Here is a 23,049-nt window from a genome sequence, read left to right on the forward strand (position 1 = left end):
CTTCTGGAGAAATCCTCCAACCCCTGGGACTGTGAGATGCTTCTTCTAGAACTGTCTGAAGCAGGGGATGCTCTCGGTGAAAAGGGTCAGGTCCATCAAACTGCCAGGTTGGGACTGTCAACTTGGAAGTCTGGGACAGAGGTGGGCATGGAGTCCTCCTATTGATTCTGGTCAGGCATTTTGGAAGTAACCAAGATTGGTGTTCAGATTAGGAGGGTCAAGAAAAGAGGAAGGCTGTTGATGTGGTCTCTGCACACAGACATCTGCCCTTCGTCCTGGGGCAGTTTCCACACTTTGTGGAAATCCTGAGCTAGGATTTTCTACCTCCTATAAGGAAGGGAAGTCTGTTCTTTATTTCCAGTGCTACCTCCCTGTCTGCCAGAGTCTGTTGGTGAACTCCCTGGCTGCTGGGTGCCCAGGTAAATTAGTATCTGACTCAGATTCTGGTTGGAGCAGTGCCTTCTATCTGGCTTTTACCCACCCAGCTTCCCTTTGTTGATGGAGATGGGAAGGAGTGGTTTCTAAACCCCCGGCCAGCCGATCAGCTGAGGACTGGGCTCAGGAAGTGGGTGGTGAGCCCTGGTGTGAGAGTGTCTCAGGACGTTGATATGGAGGCGGCAGGGGGAGGGGGTGTCTGGTAGGAGGTCTCCTGGAGGAAGCTGGAGTGGGAGGAGGCATGATGCTGGCCACTGGAAAGAGTCAGCTGGGAGCTGTGGATCTGTGGCCTGGCATATACCAGTCTCTGGAGTTGTCAGGTCCTGGGTTCAGATAGTTTCATGTTTGTATCTCTAAGTCAGAAAGCTGGGGTCTGGTTTCTCAAGGAGCAAAGGTGGCCTAGGTAGGAGATGCTGAGAGCTGGTAGCACTCGCTTCTTCTTCTCTGTGCCCTGCACTTTCCAGTGCCAGGTCTCCTCCCTGCCCTCTTGCCAGCACGGCAGCCTTGGCTCTCAGAGCTCGTCGGTAAGTGTGCTTCTTTTTTGGCTTTCTCTCAGTTTTTCCGGGTACTCATTAGGTCTCCCTGCAGCCCCCGGTTTGCACTGAAAATGTGGGGGTGGGAGGTAAGGCCCAGTTAGGAAGGCACTATGAGCGGTGAGATTTAAATGATTCTCTTCTCCAGGAGAGCTGCTCCCTTCTGGGGGCTTCTCAGCTGCCCCACCCCCAGGTTGTGTCCCCTTTCCCTCTGCTTCCAGGGATGGGTTGAGCAGGTTGTGTAAGGAGTAGGTCTGAATGAGCTGTGGTTGGCAAGAACTTTAGACTTCTTTTTAGAAGCGTGCGCATGTCTATGCATGTGCGTGTGTGCATAGACATACGCACCTCAGTATGTGTTATATGTATTCTATATGTGTGCGTGCATATTTTACATGTATGCACACACATAAGTATCCCTGTATGCATGCATGCCTCTGTAGCTGGTGTTCCCACGTAGACATGTGTATACATGCACTTACAAGCACTCATATGTTTGTATGCACATACATGGGTTACATGGGGGGAAGAGCAGTTATGAATAAGTTTGAGGTGGGAGCCCCACTTTTGAGTACTATGGGATGCACAGAGACTTCTCAGCGAACTGCTTGCTTCCCTGTTCATCACTCTGCACCTGCATCCAGGCCAGCCAGGTGTTCTTAGAGTTGAAGGCTTCAGCCCAAGGCCAGGAGCAAAGAATTCTTGAGGTCAAATAGAGAAGGTCTAAGTGTTGGGCAGAGACTTGGCTCATGGGGAGGCTGGCTGCCTCTCTTGCTAACAGGCATTCGTCGCCACCAGCCTGGCACAGGCGAGCATAGACAAAGCTCTAGGTGCCTGGGGAGATGGGAGAAGATTGTGGTTGCAGAAGCAGCTTGCTGTCAGGCTTCTGCCCCAGGGGCACTGCCCATGGGTGTGGCCTGGTCTGCCTGAGGCAGCTGACCTATTTTTTTCTTAGAAACCTTACTGCTTTCCTGTTCGCTCTTGCATGAGTAAGCAGGAGAGTGGTGGGTAGAGATGGGGCCACTGGGAGGATTTTGTTTGTTCCATGGGGGTCTTGACAGAGGTCTCAGCCTACCTGCCTGAACTTCTGACAAAGAGGGGACTGATAACCTGGCCTTCTGCCGTCTTCGCTGTCCCTTTGTCTTCTTCCTTGTCAAGTGTGCCCATAGATATGGGGCTGTGACATAAAACGTGTGCATGGGCTTAGATGGTACTAGTGACTTGTCCTCACCCTAGTTCAGAGCAAGGATGTTGCTCGACCAGGAGTAATCTCTCACTAGTTACTGTGCCTGCCCGGCCTGTGGTGCCTTCACTGGCTCGCCTGGCTGTGTGCATCCCAGATTGCCCTGTGGGGTACACAGGCTGTGTGAGGACAGGCTTCCTTCCATCCAGGTGGTAGAGCTCCGGTTGTGGGTATAGGGGGTGTGGCCTCGCTTTTCTGCTGAGGAGCTCTGAACTGAGATTGAATTACAGACTTCCTTCCTGCCTGTGGCTCCTGGGGAAAGGGCTCTTGGAAATATAATCTAGCCCAGCAAATTAAGGTCGTTAATAGCATTGCCACCTCAGAGTGGCTGGGGGTGGGGGTGGGAGCAGTCCAGGCAGAAGGGTTAGAGGGTGGAGTCCCAGTCCACCTAGTACCTTGCTGTCCCTAAAGTTATGGCTTCTCTGGGTTGGCCCACTATCCCCTGGCCTCCTGGGGGAGGGATATAGGAAGGCTCTGAGGATACTGATGGGAGTCACACAAGGCAGCCCTTCTCTAGCATGTGAGGGTCCTTTCTAGGCAGAGGGAGGACAGGTGCCCTGGATGGCCTCCCACCCACCCTCCCTGTGTGTGAAGAGAGTGGGGCACCCTCATGTCCTGTGTACTGGTCTCCTCTCCAGGTCAGGCTCTCTGTCTACTCCTCACCTGGTATTGGGTGACAGGAGCCAACTTTCTGCTGTCCTCAGGCCCCCCTCTGGGTATGTGCCTCCCACGTGGTAAGAGCCCAAGTCTGCAGGCTTCCTGGAATCTCCTGGAGCCTCCTGGCCCTTCGAGGAGGAGGGATTGGGGGACTATTGGGGGCTATGTCTTTTTTGGACTCAGCAGGGATTATTTTTAGGCTGGCAGATGGAGGTGGCGGTGGCTGTCGCTGGTATTATTAGACAACAGGCCTGTGGTTTGAGAGTCTGGTGCCCAGAGGAGGAGGAAGAGGAGGCTGCAACAAGGAGCCCTGGAGGCTGGTATTCAGCCAGCGTCCTCCCTCCTCTTAGCCATTATCAGACTCAGTAGGGCTTCTAGGACCAGGCAGAGTGGCCTTCACCAGAGTCAGCCAGTGATACTCCATCTGATCCAACTGCTTTTGGGAGGGAGACCTGTCCTGTTAGCCTTCTGTGGTCTTGGAGTGGAGGGTCTGGACTCTCAGAACTTATGCAGAATGTAGGTGAAAACTGTCTCTGGGTAGGGAAAGAAAGAGGCACAGAGGAGAGATCTTGGTCTCCTGGGTTCTGGAAGGAATCCTGACCCACCATTTGTTACCTAGGTAACTTTGGGGGAGCCACATACTGTCCCCATCTGTGAGACTGAGAGAGCAGCACTGTGTTAGGAGCTACACTACAGGCATATAACATCACACTCCTGGTACAGACCCCATATGTGGTGGAGCTGGGCAGGGTGTTCTATTTGCCTCCCACTGCAGCCAAGGGCTCTACATTTGCTTCTTGCCTCTTCTCTGGATACTTAAAAGCGGCTTTCCATCCCCAGGACCCTTCCTCCCCACCCCTTTCCTGGCTCCAGCTTGAGACTATTGGATGTGGGACTGTGCCAAGCCTTGGATGCCTTGTGGTTCTGTGCACACAGGGTGTCTGCTGGCAGCCCTGGACTCAACTACCCACTGGGTACCACCTGGCCCAGAGAATGGGAGATTTGTATCCTATGGGCTTCCCAAAGGTCAGCCAACCTGTAGGGGCTCACTCCATCCACCTGCCCTCTTGCTTTCTCTTTCCTGCCAGGATGGCATAGTCTTAAAGTAGGCTGGGCAGACACTCAGGATTTGGATTTACTAGTCATAAAACCATATTCTGCCCTCTTGAAAACGGCTGTGTAGGGCATCTCCTACCTTTCTTATCCTGCTCACCAAAGTCAGTCTAAGTGAGGGACCTGTGGTCACTGTTCCTAAGCATCTCTCTTGACCCCCTCCTTCCTCCTTTCCCTGCCTTCCAGCTGTTCCCTGTGGCCCTACTGGGGACCAATATGTCTGCCTTATGTAGGCACTGCTCTGACTCTTAGCTCTAGGGTACTGGGGGTGTGGGTTTTCAGTGTCTCTTTGTTATGGTAACTGACCTGAGTGTCTCCTCAAGTTGGGCTGGGCATGCGCTCAGCTTGCATGAGATACATTTGTGCCCCCACCCCCACTAATTTCATGCCCTGAGTCTTTTTCACTCCTGGTCTAGGGTTTGCTTGCCCCTGTGTTTGATTTCTCAATTTTTCCTCTTTAAAGGCCCACTTCCCACTGTATGCCAGGCTGTTGACTTTTTTCTGTTTTTTTTTTTTTTTCTCCTCACTGAGCTTTTTTGGAGAGATGTTTATTAGACATATTTTGGCTCAGAGAAAATCAGGCCTAGAGAGAGGTATCTGTGGGTGATAGAGTGAGGGAACACATCCAGTGTGTGTGTGTGTGTGTGTGTGTGCATGCGTAAGTGCGTGTGTGTGTTTGTGTGTGTGTGTGTGTGTGTGTGTGTGTGTAGGAAGAGAAGATGACTATTTTGAGATCCAGAAACCCAGGAGAGCTTGGGCTGAGTGTGGAGGCTGAGCCATGGCTTTCCCCTCGCCTTCCTTGTGGAGACACTTGTCTCATTTTGTCTCGCGTGTCATCTTGGAGATGCATCCAGTTTGCAGTCACTTGTCTGTGCTTGGGATGCTCTGGAGGAGAGATGCTGGCTGGAGGGTGCCTGCCCTGTGCTATCTTGGGGCAGGCTTCATGCTTGGGGCTTGAGGCCCAGCCCAGGGGCCTGGCTGAAGTCAGGAGTGAGAGGCTGCAGCCTCCCTTCCAGGGCTGGAAAGAAGGTGTGAAGGAGCTGCCTTATTGAGATGCGGTGAGAACCAGGCAGTGCTGGGTGCAAATGAGCAGCTGGAACTCTGGGGACCCTTGCCAATGTTGACCTACCTCTGGGCATTGCTCTCCAGAGCTCTGGACTTGGCAATCTGTTGTCCAGAGCAGGAGTTGACTCACAGAACTTCATTGTCTTCCCCAGCTCTCATTTTTCTGCTTAGACTTTTGGGGCAAATGAGCTACCTGTATTGGGCCATTTTGCCTGGTAACCTGGACCTGGGAAAAGTCCCTTCCTTTTTCCCAGGCTCCTGTAGTGTGTCTCCTAATCTCTTTACAGACTGTGCTGCAGGTAGTTTTTGCATGTGTGCACACACATGTACGTGCATGAGCGCCCCTCCCCCCATTCTGGCTCATGGATCCATTGTCCTTGGTCTAGTGCTGGTCTTTGTATGCCTGGATTCAGTAGGGCTTTTTTTTGCCCAGGTATTCTATGGGATGTGTGTGTGGGGGGATACAGAGAGGCACTCCCTGCATCTGGGCCCTCTCCTTTCCTGGAGGACCTGGGCTACCAACAGCCTGCAGCCAGATTGGAGGAGGGGAGGCTGGGAAACCTGCCTGGGCCTCTGGCAGGTGAGTGCTGTACTCTGCTTTGCTCCAAAAATACTCAGTGATCTTAGCTCTTTCTCTAGAAAACAGTGATGTCACTGGGAGCCAATAGGCTTCTGGAAGGGCTTGCCTCCCTCTTTGCCTCCTCCTTCCGCAAGTTGCAGAGAAGAGGGAGGAAGAGGGGGGAGAGGGAGACACAGGCGACACACACTGACTCCTTGGAGAGGCACAGACAAGAAGCATACATGCACATAGAAAGCTCCATATTTCTGAAAAGCAGACAAAACCCTTTCTGTCATAAATACAGTAGAAATTCACAGGACGCACACATGCACACAGAGAGGAAGAGAGAGAGAGGAGAGAAGAGGAAAGAGAGAGAGAGAGAGAGAGAGAGAGAGAGAGAGAGAGAGAATCATCCACATAGAGTAAGAAAGAAACAGAGATGGAGGCATTGACAGAGAGACACGAGGAAGGAGAAGAAAAGAGAGAGACAGACAGAAACAGATACACAACACACAAGCACACATAGGCACGGATGCCAAAAAGAGACAAAGGCAGATACCCAGAGGAGTCAGGAAGAGAAAAGCAAGACCTAGAGAAAGGAGAGAAGTTGGTACAGAAGACACAGAGCTAGACAGTGATCGGAAAACACACACACACACACACACACACACACACACACACACACAACTGGACATACAGCTGTGAAGGAAAGACAGGCATGAGCTCACGGGTCAGGGGTGCAGAAAGAGCAGAGGGGGGTCAGACAGTCTTGCTCTCCAGCCGGCATCTTTGGGTGGGAGGGCTCAACAGGCATCTGGTTGGAAGCCGCCTGTTGGTGGCTGCTGTCCTTGGTACTGCCCTGGAGAGCTGGGCTTAGAGGGTGATATAGGGGAAAGTGTGGAGTCCTGGGCAGTTGAAGAGAGGCAGGGGTGAGGCTGTCCTCGTTGGAAGAAATGGTCAAGGTGACCTTGTCATCTCCCTCTCCCCCCTTCCTGGTCTGAGAAGTGTGTTTGGCTGGAGGCGGATTTAGTTTTCGTTTGCTCTGATATGCGGACAATGTCCCCAGAGTTAGCCTCTTTTCTGACGCCCCCCCACCCCAAGCTTGAAATTTGGATAGGTTTGAGGCCTCTCTTGCCCACTTCTTTTGTCCCTTACCCCCTTCCTCATGTGGGTGTGCCCGCTCTTGCTCCCTGATTTTGAAGTCCCCTGTGAAAGGTAGGAGATTGCTCTAGGGCCCCTCCTTTGTTATCTCCATATTTCTCCCTTAGTGCTGATGTCTGGGGCTTCTGTGAGAGTCTAATAGATTCAAGACCTGGAAACCGGAGGGCTGCAGTGCCTCCTGCTCCCCTCTGCAGCAAGGCTGGCGCAGTGGGTTGGAGGAGGGGCTGGGGAGGCTGCTCAGGTCCGTGGGGCTTTCCCTCTGGTGTTGCCAAGCAGCCTCCTTAGCTTGTTAGGGATTCCCCGCTCCTGTATGGAGCCCTCTTGTTTAGTGCGGTAACACCAGGCTGAGCTGGGGGTGGGGCAGAGGAGGAGGCGGGCTCTGCCTTCGCCCACCAGGCTCCTGCGGGAAGCGCCTTACTTCAGAAAGAATGCCGGAATGTTCCTAAGCACTACAGCGGGGCAGGGCTCCCAGGGCTGAAAGCCCTTCGTCCCCTGTGTCTGTAGCTCCCAATGCTTCTTTGAAGGGCAGGGGATACCCAGGGAAGGCAGGCCAAGCATGATTATGACGGCTGCTTTTTGGGTCTGGGATGGGAAGTTCTGCTTGCAAGACTAGAGAAATTGGGATGCCCCCTCCTTTCTTCTCCTCTTCCAAAGCTATACAGGAAAAGTTTGACTGTCCTGGGGGCAGAGGGAGATATACATAAGAGGTGGGTGTCCAGGGTGCATCAGGGACCCTTGGGGAGGGAAGAGGCAGATCCAGGAATGGGGAGGGAGGGTTGGATAGCAGCATAAATTGTGGGAGCAGGATTTTTTTTTTTGGCCAATTCCTCATGTATCACCTTGGCTGTCCTTGTTAGGTGCCCACGGCCTGCGAGAGGAACCCGAGTTTGTGACTGCTCGAGCTGGTGAGGGTGTTGTCCTGAGATGCGACGTAATCCATCCAGTGACGGGACAGCCCCCGCCCTATGTTGTAGAGTGGTTCAAGTTTGGGGTCCCCATCCCTATCTTCATCAAGTTTGGCTACTATCCCCCACACGTGGACCCTGAGTATGCAGGTAAGGTGTGAGTGATGATGGCTGTCCCCCTCTCTCTCTATAACCCTGTGGGTTTTGGCTGTGTGGCGTCTTTCCTTCCAGGACCCAGTGGTATCCACAAAGTCCCAGGTACTCTTCATTTTTATCCCTGTCACCTCTGCTCTTTTTCTTGACTGGTCCTATTATCTCTGTTCTCATGGTATTCGCCCTTCGCCTGCTCTCTCTGCCCTCTGGTGGGTTTTCATCAGAAGTGGGAGAGGAAGTGGGAGTTGAGGCAGACATGAAACATGTCTGTTCAGCCTGGGGATGTGATGAGGCCAGGAGCGCAGGGCAAGTTAGGAAAAAGGACCCCCTGGGAGGAAGCAAGAATTGGGGGAAGAAGGGAGTCAGACAGCTCCACCCCTCCCCAGGTATGGTGCAAGGCTGCAGGATCGGCTGTCTGTATGCCCCCACTGTCCTGGCTCTGAAGTTGGGTGTCCTGTGCGGAGCCTGGTAGGCACCTCCACTGTTTGCTATCACTTCCTCTGCCACTACCCCCCTCCCGTTCCTTGGCCCCATTTGTGTGCCACTCTGTAATTATTCTGCCAGCGTGGTCTCCCTGTGACTCACGGCTGCCGCCCGTCACCCTACCAGGGAAGAGGGCACAGCCAGGGTGTTTGCATGTGTGTCTGTGAGTGTGAATGTGCGCTGGAATTGAAGGAAGCGAGGAGACAGGCAGGACCCTGCCTTTGCCTTTCTATTTCCTGTGGCTTCTGAGGTCTGAAATGCATTCTCTGAGAATGCATCAATTCTTTTCCTTTTCCTCATCCTCTCCCTGCCTCTCTCCTTTTCTCTCTCCCTCTCTCTTCCCCTCCTTCCCTCCCTTCTTTCCTCTCTCCATTCCTCCCTTCCTCTCACCTCTTCCCCTCCCCTCCCTCTTCTCCTCTCTCCCTCCCTCCTTTTTTCCTCTCTCCCTTCCTTCTTTCCTCCCTCCCTCCCTTCTTCCCTCTCTCTCCACCTTCTCTCCTCCTTTTCTCCCTCCCTCTCTCCCTCCCTCCTTCCCTCCCTCCTTCCCTCCCTCCCACTTTCTCCCCTCCCTCTCTCCCTCCCTCCTTTCCTCCCTCCCTCTCTCCCTCCTATCTTCTTCCCTCCTTTCCTCCTTCCCTATTTTCCTCCCTCCCACCTTCCCTCCCTTCATGTCTTCCTTTGCTGCTGGCAATGAAACTCAAAGCCCTGCATTTTCCATGCAAGCATGATACCTTTGAACTCTGCCCGAGTCTCTGTGAGTCAGGGTCTCACTAAGTTTCCCATTCCGGCTTCTAGCTCACAATCCTCCTGTTTTAGCCTCTTGAATTACAGGCCTGAATCACCATGCCAGGCCCTTTGCTGTCTGGCTTTCTTCTGAGACTATGTTCCCCACCCTCCTTCTGACCAGGGTTAACTTTGATAGTCTTTTTAGGCAGAATGGCATCAGAGATCCTGCCAGGAAGGTTTGACTCTGAGACAGAGAGGCAAGCAGAGGAAGCCATGATTTTGGTTTGAATGAATGTGGGCTGGAGTGAAAGGCGGGGTAACAGGGGCCCCTGCATTTCTTTGTCCACTGCAGTTTAGGTAGGGACTCTGCTATGCCCTGTTGTCACAGAGGTGGCTAAGGAAGAACTGTCAACCCTTGCTTTGCCTACCCCTTCTAGGCTAGTCTGGGGGGCATATATCATCTTGGTACTGGTAGCAGGAGTGGCAGGGACCCGAACATCTGGCCCTGGTCTGCCCTCCCTTCTGCCTCTTCAGGGAAGCCAGACAGAAGGAAGCTGGGTCAGATAAGTCCTGAGCACCTAGCTGGGACAAAGATATTGTGGGTCCTGCTGGGCTATCCCAGTCTATCCTTTTTTCTATATCTTTCTCTTCTCATCTCTGCATCCATCAAGCCTTTCCTTTGTCCAAGGTCTCCAAAAGAATGGGTACCCAGCAAGCTGCCTTTGTAGGCTGACACAGGGCCATTGTGGGAGGGACAGTGGCTAATAGTCAGAGCAGGTTTGTCTTTGCTTTCGTCTCCTGTTGTCTATGGTAACTGCCGACTGCCATTTTGGGACACTGCCATGGGAAGTGGTCTGAAGGTTATGAAGGTCCCTTTGCCTTTTGTGGGGGTAGTGGGAGAGCTGATGGCTCAGCCTCATGGCTCACTGGGCTTTCTTCACTATGTTCCCCCCCCAGGCCGGGCCAGTCTTCACGACAAAGCATCTCTGCGGCTGGAGCAGGTGCGCTCGGAGGACCAGGGCTGGTACGAATGCAAAGTCCTCATGCTGGACCAGCAGTATGACACATTCCACAACGGCAGCTGGGTCCACCTCACCATTAATGGTGCGTATCTATTTCTTGGGACTGGCCAAGGAAGATGGCCTCTGGGGCCTACTCTGGAGGAAATGCCTCTACTAAGAGGAGCCCTAATAAGCCCTGACCCCATAAGATCTTGGTTCATGTCTTCTTTACACCCCTCAGATATGTTCCTGGAATTCATGGGTCAGTAGCATGCCTGGAAGCAGCAGGTACTGTATGTGCAGGGTGACATCAGAGTCCCTCCTAGGAAGGCTTGAATCTGCTTCTGGGCACAATGGGGTTTGCATCCATCAGTGTTGGTGTCATTTCTCGGCCGCAGATGACTCTGCTAGCCCAGGGAATGCCTTTTCTCAGGTGGGGATCCCTGAGTCTCAGCGTGGCTCTTTCCAGGTTGCTCAGTGCAACCTTGCTAAGTGCATTTATTTGGGTACTAAGTATCAAGGGTCTATTATGTCCCTAGCCTTGCATCAGGTGATGGGCAAATAACGTTGAATAAACCCAGACCCATTTCCTGCTCGAACAGGGTTTACCAGCTAATAAAATGTGAGAATCCCGGGAAGAACTGTTTTAATGCCTGTCGGTTATTTATAGCTCATGTTAAATGGATTGTGCTGTGCACAGACGCTTTTCAAGTGCCTGACGGGGGCAAGGAGGCCTGGGGGAGCTTGCCGAGCTCCAGGGTTGGCCTAGGCTGGGGTGTTCTGGGTCCGCAGTGGCGATGGTCTGTGGGGCTGAGTGTTAAGGTCTCTATAGAGGATGAGGTTTTCATGGCAGACACGCTGAGATGTGTCACATCTGGGGTAAATCTGGGATTATCGATGCCCTGGCCCTCAGAATTGATGCTCCTCAATTAGAAATTTCTCTCGAGATGGTTCTGCCTTGAAGAATGGTTCTGTCTCCCCTTTCTGGTGGGGTTCCCAGGATTGGGAACCTGTCCAGAATCTGCAGAGAACAGAGTATTGTTTTTTTTCTAAGAGATAAATATTTTTTTCCCCAGTGTTGGAAATCAAAGCCAGGGCCTTGTGCAGGCCAGGCATGTGCTTTGCCAGAGTTATGTTCTCAGCCCCAGAGGAGACGATTTTAACAGGAGTGTTGGCCTATAATGCAGGACATTTCAAAGTTTTGGATCCAAGGTCAGAGGCAGGGCCGTCACTAGGTGTTGATGGTTCCCGCTGTTGTTGAAGGCAGATTTTTAAACCTTGTGTAGATTTGCTACAGCAACAGTCAGCTTTCACGTGGTCAGTGGAGTCAGTTGTGCTATGCCCAGGGAACTCTCCTTTCACCAGGAACCCAAGCAGATCGTAACTCAGAAGTGAGATCGGCCGCTCAAGGCTTTCATGGCCGAGCACCAAGTCAGGAAGCCCTGCATCATCTTCATCATCTTTTCTTTTCTTTTTTCTTTTTCCTGTTACTTTTCCTATTGCCTGAAACCACCTTGAGGTGTGGCCTAGCTCTCACATCATCCTGATTGGTAGTGTCTATTCTGGGAACCCAGACCCCAGCTATGTAGCCAAGACTCATGCTCAGGAAGGCAGAGTTCTTGGGAACTTACGTTCTATTGCATATTGTCTTCGTTTGTATGAGTTGATTACTCCAGCATTGCTAATGTCTCAGAGTGGAAGAGATGTGGGCCAAGACCTGCCAAAGACGCGGCTTATGTCTTGAACCCATGGCATATTGAGTCACTGGGACCAGTTAGGTCACCTCTTAGTCTCAGTTTCCTCCGAGTCTGTTTGCAGGATGCTGCAGGGTTCAGTGGACTGCTGTGTGAGATTGTGTCTTGAACACTAATCTGAGGACAGTTATGAGCAAGACAGAAGCCACGTTTTACACAGTGGGGGAAGGGCAAGCAGATCAAAGCACTGGTGGCAGGGACAGCTGGCTACAAAGCACCGAGGACTTTGGTCCTTTAAAAGTCCTTGTGAATCTACCAAAAATTATCCATTGAAGACATATTTCCCAAAGTCTTCACTGTGGCGGGCTCTGGGAGTCAGGCAGCGGACATGACCCAATCCTGGTGGTTAAGGCTTCCAGTCATGTCAAGAAATGATTGCCTTGTGCCTTCGGGAGCACAAAGGAGGATGAGCCTCTCTGAGGACATGACCTCTGTCCAGAAACCTGGCCAGGGAGAAGCTTAGACAAGAGCAGGGGATGAGAAGGGAAGGGTCCTTTCCTATAGGATCTTTTGGGCCTTTGGGAGCCCAAAGGAGGGGAGCACCTCAGGAAGGGGGTGCAGGCAGGCTGTGGACATGCAAGTGCTGGGCAGACCCCTGAAGCAGAGCTACCACCTGCTCTGCGCTTGATAACCAGCCTTTGCGTGCAGTTCGCTGTCACTCAGCAGCCGGCCGGAAAGGTGCAGAACAGAGCAGCACCCCACATGAAAGAGAGTTACCACCCAGGCCAACATTTCCTCTCTTCCAAAATTTCTTTCTGTGTAAATATTTCCATTCTCGACAGACAGAAGCAAGGCCAGCCTTTTTTTGTATCCAGAGCAGAATGTATAGGTAGTGTCAGGCGTTTTGTGATGGGGTACCTTGGGAGACAAGAGAGGCCAGGACGAAAATACGAGTTATTGCTTCATTCGCCTCCTGCGTTTTCTCTGAAGACGGTTTGGGTGAAAACAATCCCAATTATCCCTTTATCACATGTAAAATACCTCCAAAGCCCAGACCGAGTCTCGCGATAGGGCTGGTGTGTGGCTCGAAGGAGAGGCCAGCTTATTTCCAACCTGAACTTTAATTAGAGGGCGCTTGCAAGAGGAATTGAGCCTGGAAGTGCAGCTGGCAAGCTAACACCTAATTCAGTAAATCATTGAGAGTCAAACCATTATTTTCCTGAAAACTTGAAATTGTTCAAAGTACTTTCCTGATTAGCACCTAAATAATAAAGTAATTATGTAATTAGTAATTAATTTGTCACTTCAGGACATAATTTAATTTATTATCTTTTCTTTTAAGCTTGACACCAGAGGTAATAGAGGCTGTGGTTGAGTTAACTGAATTCTGGAGGCAGGGTGGGTGAATGAAGGCTCTAGGATGAGTGCACAATTCGCAGGGCCTGGAGGCTGGAGTCCCGGAACGCCTTTACAGGGATTTGGGAAGGCTTGTCACCATCACTGCTAGCATCTTTCTACACATGGCTGAGCCCTGCATTTCTTGAGGGTCTGTGTTTTATGTGATGAAATGCATTTCTTGATTCACTGTGCGGTTCCAAATGTTGGTTGTACCCACCCAGCTATAGGTGTTGGAGATGCGAGGCCAAGGTGGCCCTGCTTGGTCTTGCTCCCAAGAGGATGCATTTGTGTTGGTGGAGTACCTCACATCCAGGAGGGACAGGAAATTTGAGTATTCAGTGGCGCTAGGAAGAGGCACCTGCTCACATAAATCAACGAAATGGGATCTGGATATAAGGTTCCAGGTCACGTGAGAGCTCTGCAAATGGATGGGTCTTGAGTTTGGAAGTTCTTGCTGCAGAGGAGACCCAGAAAGCCAAGGCTGCTAGAGTCAGCAGGAGAACGTGTCCAGGAGATGCTGCTGGTGCAGGCAGGACCCAATGCCAGCACTCTGACTGACTCTTAGAGCATGGCTGTGTGGAGAGGGAAGGAGCCTTTCTGAAGCTCTTCCTTAGTCTGCAGTCCAAGGCTCCCAGGGGTGATAATGGCAGTGGTGATGGCAGCGCAATCAGAGTTTGCTATAAGCATTTGTCAGCATTTTACAAAAGATCTTTTAGAAACCTTTTCTTTTTTTATTACCTGCATCAATTCTAGACGGGAGAAGATTTAGAGAAAGCCCAGAGAGTCCGAGCAAACTACCTGAGATTATAGGGCAGGCTAGTACTTGAACTTGGACCCTTGAGAGGAACCCAGGATGGCCTATCCTAGTATTGTTGGATTTGGTGATAGTATTCAGAAGAGCTATTTGGGGGAGTAGTCCGAGGGGTCCAAGTTGACCAGATTGTCTCTGCAAGCAGCTCAGGCAAAGGATGCTGAGTTTCTTAAAAGCCGATTATCCAAACAGGATGGAGTGTTAATCATACCTTCAGTGCATGGAAGAGGATAACCTTGTGTAATCAGGGGAGAATTAAGAAGGTAGTAGCCTGTGGGAATTCACTGCTCACCTTTATCCACAGGAGCCCAGGAGGAGGAGGCTGGCAGGTGGGGGATTTTCCCTCTGTGGAATGAGATATAAGCAAGACTGAACATCTTTAGCCTGGGACCTGTAGTAGGCCTTGATGGGACTCAGTCAGGAAATATCCTGCAAGTGAATGGGCTTAGTGGAACTGGGATACAGGGAGTGGGAGACCCTGAGCAGTGTGCTAATCCTGAAGGGAGGTGGGAGAGTCTTCAGTCTTGTATGTTTCGAGCCCTGAGCACAGCGGCCTCCCAACCATACATGTCTGTAAATGTTCTTCTGGGCAGTAACTAAGTTCAGCCAGATGAGTGTAGAATTTGGAGAGAGCCAGACCGAGAGTAGGTCAAAGTTGACCAGATTGTTTCTGCAAGCAGCTCAGACAAAGGGTGATGAGTCTCTTAAAAGTCGATAATCCAAACAGAGTGGAGAGCTAATCATACTTTGAGAGCACGGGGGAGGATAACTTCACATAATCTGTAGGTCCTAGCCGCCTCTCCCCCCCACCCCCCGTGATATATTACATCGGGTACAAGTTTCTGCGCTCTGTTTTTGTTCCTTTGTCCTTGAGATACTGCAGAGTTCAGGTGGATGGAGTCCGTCTCTCACTTTCCTGGTGTTCTTTGCAGCCCCCCCCACCTTTACAGAAACACCCCCCCAGTACATTGAGGCCAAGGAAGGTGGAAGTATTACCATGACTTGCACTGCTTTTGGGAACCCTAAGCCCATTGTCACCTGGCTCAAGGAAGGGACCCTCCTCGGTGCTAGTGGAAAGTACCAGGTGAGTGCAGCTCTCACCTGGGTACCACAACCACTCTTCCTCATCCTCTCTCCTTCCCTGTCTCCCATCTAAGGCAGCTGACCACTGATGCTGCGTGTCCAGGCCCAGGGTGGAGGCAGGCAACCTAATGCCCTGACTTGACTGCAAGCGTTCTGCTGCCTTTTGCAGGGAGGTGAACGGGGAGGCCCTTGGCCTCCTTTCCCCTGTAAATGAGTCCCTGAGGCCGTTCCCAACTTCTCAGAGCTCATCTCTTTGCTTAAGAGACAAGCCCCCCGAGGCCCACAGGTTGATGTTGAGTTCTGTGCCCCCAGGTGAGTGACGGCAGCCTGACGGTGACATCGGTCAGTCGGGAAGACAGAGGAGCATATACCTGCCGAGCATACAGCATCCAGGGTGAGGCTGTGCACACAACTCATCTGCTTGTTCAAGGTAGGAAGATTTTTTTTCAGTCTCTTTATTGCTGGATCTCTATAGGAGCCTTCCAGGCCTGCCGAACCGTGGAGAACGTTTTCTCAGGGCCCAGCCTGCCCAGCTGGGGGTGCTAGAGGAGTTGGGTGGGTGGGATCTGTCTCACATGTATCTCTTACCCTGACTCCCACCCTGGTCAGCTGGGAAATGGTGTGGCAGAGAGACGGGGACCGTGCTGAGCCGTTTCTGATTTCCTGTTGAGAGCACATTCCTGCCATGTTTCCACCTTCCTCAGAGAGGAGACCTGTCCCCCTCAGGGTCATCTATCCATCAGAGACAGCATCAGTATGTAAAGACAGAACAATAATCCAAGTATCTGATATTTAAGCAACATCAGGGACTTTGGGTAAAGCTGGGTTCTGACTGTCTGGCCCCCGAGCGCCCTGAAGGGGGCTGAGCATTCATTGCCAGGGTGGGAAAGGTGTCAGGTAGGGGTCTCTGTGTGCTGGAGTGACAGTGGCAAGTAAGGGTAGTTGTGTCTGCTTGGCAGGACAACTGTGATGACAGTCTCTCCTTTGGCTTCTGAGGACTGAGCAAGGCCCGAGGCAAATGGTGGGAAGCAGCCTATATTTCACGGGAGGGTCAAAGCCTAGCTCTGCTGAGGTCTGGCTTCCTAGTCCCAAGGCTTGCTAGATTTTGCTTCTTTGCTCCCCAGACTCCTTGCCTCCGTGGCCTGAACCTCCTACTGGAGAACAGTCCAAGGTTCTTCTCCTTCAGCGGGCTTTGTGCTTTCTGACTTGAGCTTTGTTGGAGTTGGGCAGGAAAGGTGCATGAGGGTTATAAATGGCTGCTCTGCAAACCATGGGGTCATTGCAGATGTGCTACTGAAGGGTGCCTGAGCTTCACAGCAGCTGGAAGTATCGCCATGATGACTGCCTGGGCTCTGCTACCTGGACACCCCATCTTGAGCATCCCAGAGCTTTCTAGGAAGCCTGGCATGGTAGCATTCCAAATCAGGAGAGGTGATGTTTATTCCCTGTTCTCCCCAGGGCCTCCCTTCATTGTTTCCCCTCCTGAGAACATCACCGTCAACATCTCCCAGGATGCTCTGCTTACCTGCAGGGCAGAGGCGTATCCTGGCAACCTCACCTATACCTGGTACTGGCAGGATGAGAATGTGTACTTCCAGAAGTGAGTAGAACCCTCCTCCAACCCTCTTACACGCGCCCCCACAGACCACTGCCTTGAGAGAGGGGCCCTGGCAGTGCTTGGGAACCCAAAGCTCCCTTGCTGCCTCTAGAGGCGGTGAAGTGACTCACTGCTACCTTGCTTGTTTTCCTGCCAACATTCTCCTTTTTCTTTGCCTGCTCCTCACTGTTTTGCAGTGACCTGAAGCTAAGGGTGCGGATCCTGATTGACGGGACGCTGATCATCTTCCGAGTGAAGCCAGAGGATGCTGGAAAGTATACCTGCGTCCCTAGCAACAGCCTGGGGCGCTCCCCTTCTGCCTCGGCATACCTGACTGTGCAGTGTGAGTAGGGGTGAGGGAGAGAGGGTTCTGGGCATTCTAGCAGATGCAAGCTGCACTAGCGAGATTGGAACTCAAAGACCAAGCATGTTTCTGAGGACTAGAAGAACACCCGGGGAGGTGGGGGGGGGGGGACTAGTCCTCCTCTAGAGGAGGCCATGGCCAGTCAGACCAATAGAATGAACTAATACTGGCAGATATTGTCTGTGGACTGGTCATCACTTGGTGTGAGCCAGTTCATTGATTCAAGCTTAGGCCATGTTCAAGGATAACAAAGCTTAGCTTTGAGCATTTGCTGTTCAGAATGGTAGTCCTTGTGTTATTGAGTACTGGTTTATACCTGGACTGACTGGGTCTGCTTCCATACCTGGCTCCCTCCTGGCTATCCCAGTCCCTCTACTCTGGGACCGTGAGACTCAAATTAACGGGCTGCTGTTCCGCCAGACCCTGAGAGGGCTTATGGGTGAGCCCTAGATCCCACCTAGAACAAATACTTGGGCGCCTTGGGTTGCGTTCCTACCCCGTGACAAGCTGGACATTTGACAGAGTGAGATGGGAAGATGGGTAATGGAGATTAATGCCTTCCTTTTGACTCATGGATGGCCCTGTCACTCAGGCAACAAAGGCTGTAGGTTGTTGCTATAGGTGACAGACTTCCATTCCTAGAATGCTGGTGTGGGAGAATGATATACACCCGAGGACATGGAGAGGCAGGGATAAACAATGTAACTTGGTGATCTAAGTCAGGCTCTAAGCTGAGGACAACTTAGAGGGAGCTCCCCCTGATGGCTGCACAGTGCTCGCAAGGGTCTGCTGTTGAACAGGCAAGGTCACAGCGGTGAAGCGCCTTTGTACTTGTCGTGTCCCTCCCTACTCCTCACAGTGGGTGTTTTCTTATTCTGTGGGGTGACTATGAGGGTGGGAGTAAAGGCCTCAGTCCCCTTTTACTGCTGACACCTCCTCAGGATTTGTGCTTTGCTGGGGTGCAGGTTTCAGACTGTTATGAGTTGGGAAGCTCGGGACACTGGTGGACTTCCTAGACCTGTAGTAGGAAAAGCATGCAGTCTTGGGGACCACAGGAAGGGGCTGCTTCACCTTGCAGATGTGTCTCTCCCTCTGGGCTGGGTGTGGGCAGTACCAAGATGAAGGCTCCGTCCTTGGAGCTGCAGGCCGCTCGTCTCTTGCTGAGGCATCTTGGTTTCCCTGGCTCTCCTCAGCACCAGCATCCCCACCCGCTCCCACTTGTCCTTTCTTACCCCATTCCTTCCTTCAAAGAGAATCGAGGGAGTTGAGATTTATAGGTGGGTGAGACAAGGATCTTTATTTCTGCTAAAGAGCAGTGCTCAGAGTATTTCCCATTCATAAACCCTTTGAAAACCTTAGAGGAATAAAAAAAAAAAGGACTACCATACAAAAGTAGGAAGCTACATCTAAATATATAACTCAGCCTGGTATTTATGTAAGGCTCTTCTCTGAAGAGCTCAGAATGCTTAAAAGGTACCAACCAGCTCATTCGTCACAGCCTTCCTAGCTCTGGATCTTTCTCCTTTGTAGCCCTAGGGGTCCTGGGGAACATGAGATGTCACTTACCTCTCAGCACAGGGCTCCTGGGCCTCTTGCTGTCTGTCCTGGGGCCATGGTGGGTTTTACCTTTAACTGCAGAGTCAAGTGAAATTACTGAGGCCAAGGGAGGCTAGACATCCTGCAGAAGGAATACCAACCGTTCTGCTTGGGACAGCATTGTACCTAGAACTGACATTGCTCTTTCGGTTTAGGATGTGAAATAATTAACTGCTTACTCGTGAGAAACTTCAGGATACAAAGTAGTTGGAGAACTGCACAGTCATTGTTGGCTTGGCAGGGCCGGGCTAAAGTCTGAGAGCTGCTTCCAAGTCCTGGGCCATTTAAAATGCACCTTTGAATGCCTCCACTCATTCCTGAGCATCCTACGGTTCTTAAAAGCGTAGTAAGCGGGGCGGCTGAAAGAAGTGTGCAGCCTGCTCCTGTCTGCTGTGCGTGGCCCCTAGGCTATAAGTGCTCCGGAGTGGAATTGTTGGTGGCCCTGGCTCCTAGCCCTGTGTTGAATGTTGAGAGTCTGAAGTAGTAGATGTATAGGTTCTTTTGCAAAGGAATGGGGAGTGTGCGCTGGTGCTCACTTTCTGCTTTGATTGTTTCTCCCACACCACCCCTACCACAGACCCAGCCCGTGTCCTCAACATGCCCCCTGTCATTTATGTGCCCGTGGGAATCCATGGCTATATCCGCTGTCCTGTGGATGCAGAGCCACCCGCTACTGTGGTGAAGTGGAATAAGGATGGCCGGCCACTGCAGGTAGAGAAGGTAGGAGGGAGATGCTTGTTGGGACACAGAATGAGGAGGATCCTTCTGACAAGAAAGATGCTGCCTCTGGGCTCTGGGCCTTTGCCAGTCCTACTCCTCCTTAAAAAAAAAGTCTAGGCAAACAAAGAGCAACGATCTGGCAGGCGTTTGGCCATGTTCCACGTCCGCAGGGGATGCCAGTTTCAGCTCGGTTGCTGTACTGTCCCAGACTCCTCTAGCCCGGCTCAGACTCTGCCCGGAAGTGGCTGGTATTCAGTGCCTGTGTCCTGACCATGGCCCCCTGCTCTCTTATCTATGTCTGGCAGAACTTGGGGTGGACCTTGATGGACGATGGCTCTATTCGCATTGAGGAGGCCACAGAGGAGGCTCTTGGCACTTACACCTGTGTGCCTTACAACACCCTGGGGACTATGGGCCAGTCTGCCCCTGCACGGCTTGTCCTAAAGGTGAGTCTCCCAGATGGTGCGTGGCCCCCGTGGTGGGCAGTTTTCCTTCAGCCAACCTTTCCCATGCGTCTCTGTGCTTCCCGCAGGACCCCCCGTATTTCACGGTGCTACCAGGCTGGGAGTACAGGCAGGAGGCCGGCCGGGAGCTGCTCATTCCCTGCGCAGCTGCAGGGGACCCCTTCCCTGTCATCACCTGGAGGAAGGTACCTGGGCCTTCAAGCTCTTGCACTGTGGGGGAGGCAGGGAAGATCCAGTGGTAGTTCTGTTTGGAACTGTGTGGATAGGCCAGATGTTAGGAGGGGAGGAGACATTGGAGGATAGTGGTGGGGTGTTGGCACTGGGCTCAGGGCTCGCGACACCACCTTCATCCTCTTCAGACTCCTGAGTTGTGAGCTTGCGTCCCTTAACCTGAATCTCTGCTCCCATCCTCTTCCCTGCTCCTTGTTTGGCTAAGGTAGGGAAGCCCAGCAGAAGCAAGCACAACGCCCTGCCCAGCGGGAGTCTCCAGTTCCGTGCCCTGAGTAAGGAGGACCACGGGGAGTGGGAATGTGTTGCCACCAATGTGGTCACAAGCATCACTGCCAGCACCCACCTCACTGTCATCGGTACGTGGTCGAGTAGGCCATCTGGGATGACAATTTTATCACTCTGCAGGCATCTTTCCTAAGTCAGACCAAGGAGTACAACTGAAACCCTTGACCGCAGGGGACTATGGCAGGCAGGGTCAGGATCCATGTTTGTCCTGTCTTGGGGAGGGGAGGGGAGGTATGTGGTTACTGGAATAGAGTGAGAAGCAGATGTGGCAACTTGGCCAGACCCTGAGCTGCCTGAAGGGAGGGCTCGTGTCCACAGCCTGGGGCACGAGGAATGACTGTGCTCCTTGTTCTGATTGCTCAGGACGTGGCAGCCTAAGTGTAGCCTGTCCCTTGGGACTTGACAGTCACAGTATCACCCAAAGCCAATACAGTTTTTCCTGTCAGTTTAGACTATGAATAAAGTGGTCTGCATCTTGTTATTCATAACATGGCCTGGAGTCACATCCTTCATATCCAGCAGGTGTGGCCTTGGACCTAGACCACTGCTGTCTGCTGGGTGCAATGTGGCTGTCTTTCGTAGCTAGAGATTAAGGGAATGTGATTTTTGGGTTTTCCCAGGATGCCAAGGGATTGATTTTTAGCTCACAAGATGCATGGGAATTTGGTCAGGATGAGGAGGGTTCTGTTTTTCCCTCTGGCCCATGTTCCTGCTGGTGATGCTAGCCTATGTAGTGGGTGGGCTTTTCTCTCTGACCCCAGCAGGACCAGGGTGGGCCTGGGATCCTGCCTTCGCTACAGCCACTTCTTAGGACGCATCTTGGTACCCTGGATCTCCTACCAGAAGATGATGGGGATGAGCACATGGGCTCGGTGGCTTCTTTTGGTCTGAGCTGTCTTCCTTGGTCTCCAGGCACCAGTCCCCACGCCCCAGGCAGTGTCCGGGTCCAGGTCTCCATGACAACTGCCAATGTGTCCTGGGAGCCAGGCTATGATGGAGGCTATGAGCAGACATTCTCAGTTTGGTACGGACCTCTGTGAGTCAGCCCCGCATGCTTTGCTCTCTGCTTTTCTTTCCCTTGCCCCACTTAGGGCACCCAGCCTGCCCCATCCCATCCCATCCCACCCTGGGGCTGGCGGTGGGCCCAAGGAGGCTAGGACCTGCACTTGTCAGCTCTGCAGATGGCCAGGCAGTGATGGAGTTCTTAAGGATGCTAGGGATGTCTATAAGGAACTCAGTGAGTCCTTATGGTACCACCCTGGAGGTTGGAATGCTGGTTTGGGCTTAACTCATCCCCCCCACCCCCGTGCCCTCTCTGTGGCACTCTCAGTGCCCCCTCATTTACTGTCTTACCTCAGTCTTTCTCCAGGTTCCTAGTCTTGACAGTGTTGTAAATGGTATGTGAGGTTTAGAGTCTAGTTTTTGTTGTTCCTTGCCCAGAGGTTGCAGGTATCAGGAGAACATATGCTCCCATCCCTGCCCTTGCCTCTCCTGTCTGTATTTTCTCTCTAGGATTTTGTGCATGTCATTTTCATGTCTGTTATTAACCAGATCAGTGACTTAAGATCCTTGCCCAAACCTTGGGGTAGCGAGATCTCACAAATGCACGGACCAGGATGAGGACCCAAGGCATGGGATAGTATGAAGAGAAGCCGAGCGAGCGGCACTCCCTTCTTTTCCATGTCTCTGGGGCTTCTCATTCCTAGCATTCCTGTCTTGAGCTGGGAACCACAGCTTCACAGACAACATTCTCAAGTGGGGAAGACAAACCTTTCGCTTCCCTCTCCTTCAGCCTGGTTCAGTCTGAATCTGGGGAGGAGGAACAAGCAGATTTAGACCTCAGAGAGGGTCCTCAACAGCCTGAGGTTGAGGGCGGCTTTCCATCTCCCCAGCCGTCCTCAGACTGTATGCATATACAGACTTTTGAGATCCATGTGGTTGAACTGTGCCTGAATTGGGGTTGGGGAAGGGTGGCATTTGGTGTAGCAGATTTGGGTGCAGATACTGGCTCCCTTTGTGGCCGATGGCGCTGCGCTGTATGAGGGCGCTGCTCATCTGCACTACTTTTATCACGTTCTGTTCACTTGCTTTGTCAGGGACGGGCAGTTTCCAGGGTAGAGGAGATTCCCCGCTTCCTTCTGACAGATCATTGTACCATTGTAGTCATTTGACGCCTGCTGGTTTTTTTTCTTTTTCTTTCCATGCGTGTTTTGCCTCTGCTCACATTATTGGGCACACCTGATAGCAGGAGTGAGTCTTAAAATCTAGGGAGGAACCTGTGGCTAGCAGTGACTTACAGCTCAGGGCTGCATGGAGTAGGCCAGTTATCCTGGACAATGTCTCCTCCCTGTGGTGTCTTCTGGAACTGCATCTGCAGCAGGTGGTTTCCTTACCTGTTGGGTGTTGAGGAGGAGGCTTTGGAGTGGGAAACCTCATCCCTAGTTTCTTTTCTCTCCATTTTTTTTTTACATGCCTTGGCTATCCTCAGATGACCTGAGTTGGACTGGGTCTAGCAGAGCATCCTGGATGACTCTGGGCCCCACTTTTGTCTCTCTCCAGTAGGGTAGACAGTCAAGGTTGTCTAGGTTCCTTTTCTAGTCTTGGCATTGCCCAGCCGCTCCTCCTCAAATCCAGTGTCCCTATTCTATCAAGCGAACCCATATATAAAGTGGTTCCGAGAGTAGAATTCTCTCACAGTGCAATTGGTAACTTGACCAGTGTCCTCAGCATGATTTACACCCGACGACCCCTTTTCCATGGGGAGGTACCACAGTG

The 23,049-nt window shown here is 52.1% G+C and overlaps 1 protein-coding gene across 6 annotated transcripts in view; it reads left to right on the forward strand.

The window, feature by feature from the left end:
- The window catches only part of Igsf9b (immunoglobulin superfamily member 9B), a 56,861-nt gene that overhangs the window by 2,548 nt on the left and 31,264 nt on the right, over positions 1-23,049 (forward strand). For 3 of the 6 annotated variants that reach the window (XR_005974731.1, XM_041656978.1, XM_041656981.1), the window contains exons 2-12: positions 7,621-7,818; positions 9,988-10,134; positions 14,867-15,018; positions 15,330-15,447; positions 16,476-16,617; positions 16,812-16,957; positions 19,152-19,294; positions 19,600-19,740; positions 19,827-19,943; positions 20,195-20,345; positions 21,187-21,310. Coding sequence is in view for 5 of the 6 variants with exons in the window: in XM_041656978.1 (XP_041512912.1) it covers positions 7,621-7,818; positions 9,988-10,134; positions 14,867-15,018; positions 15,330-15,447; positions 16,476-16,617; positions 16,812-16,957; positions 19,152-19,294; positions 19,600-19,740; positions 19,827-19,943; positions 20,195-20,345; positions 21,187-21,310 (1,579 nt within the window). In the remaining variant the exon portion in view is untranslated. Of the gene's footprint in view, positions 1-7,620; positions 7,819-9,987; positions 10,135-14,866; positions 15,019-15,329; positions 15,448-16,475; positions 16,618-16,811; positions 16,958-19,151; positions 19,295-19,599; positions 19,741-19,826; positions 19,944-20,194; positions 20,346-21,186; positions 21,311-23,049 lie in introns of those variants that run through there. The other 3 variants (XM_041656979.1, XM_041656983.1, XM_041656982.1) reach the window with 2 other exon arrangements.

This window comes from Microtus oregoni, unplaced genomic scaffold (genome assembly GCF_018167655.1).
Source record: "Microtus oregoni isolate MIOR12 unplaced genomic scaffold, Mior012 000008F_ref0000371, whole genome shotgun sequence".
NCBI classification, from domain to species: Eukaryota; Metazoa; Chordata; class Mammalia; order Rodentia; family Cricetidae; genus Microtus; species Microtus oregoni.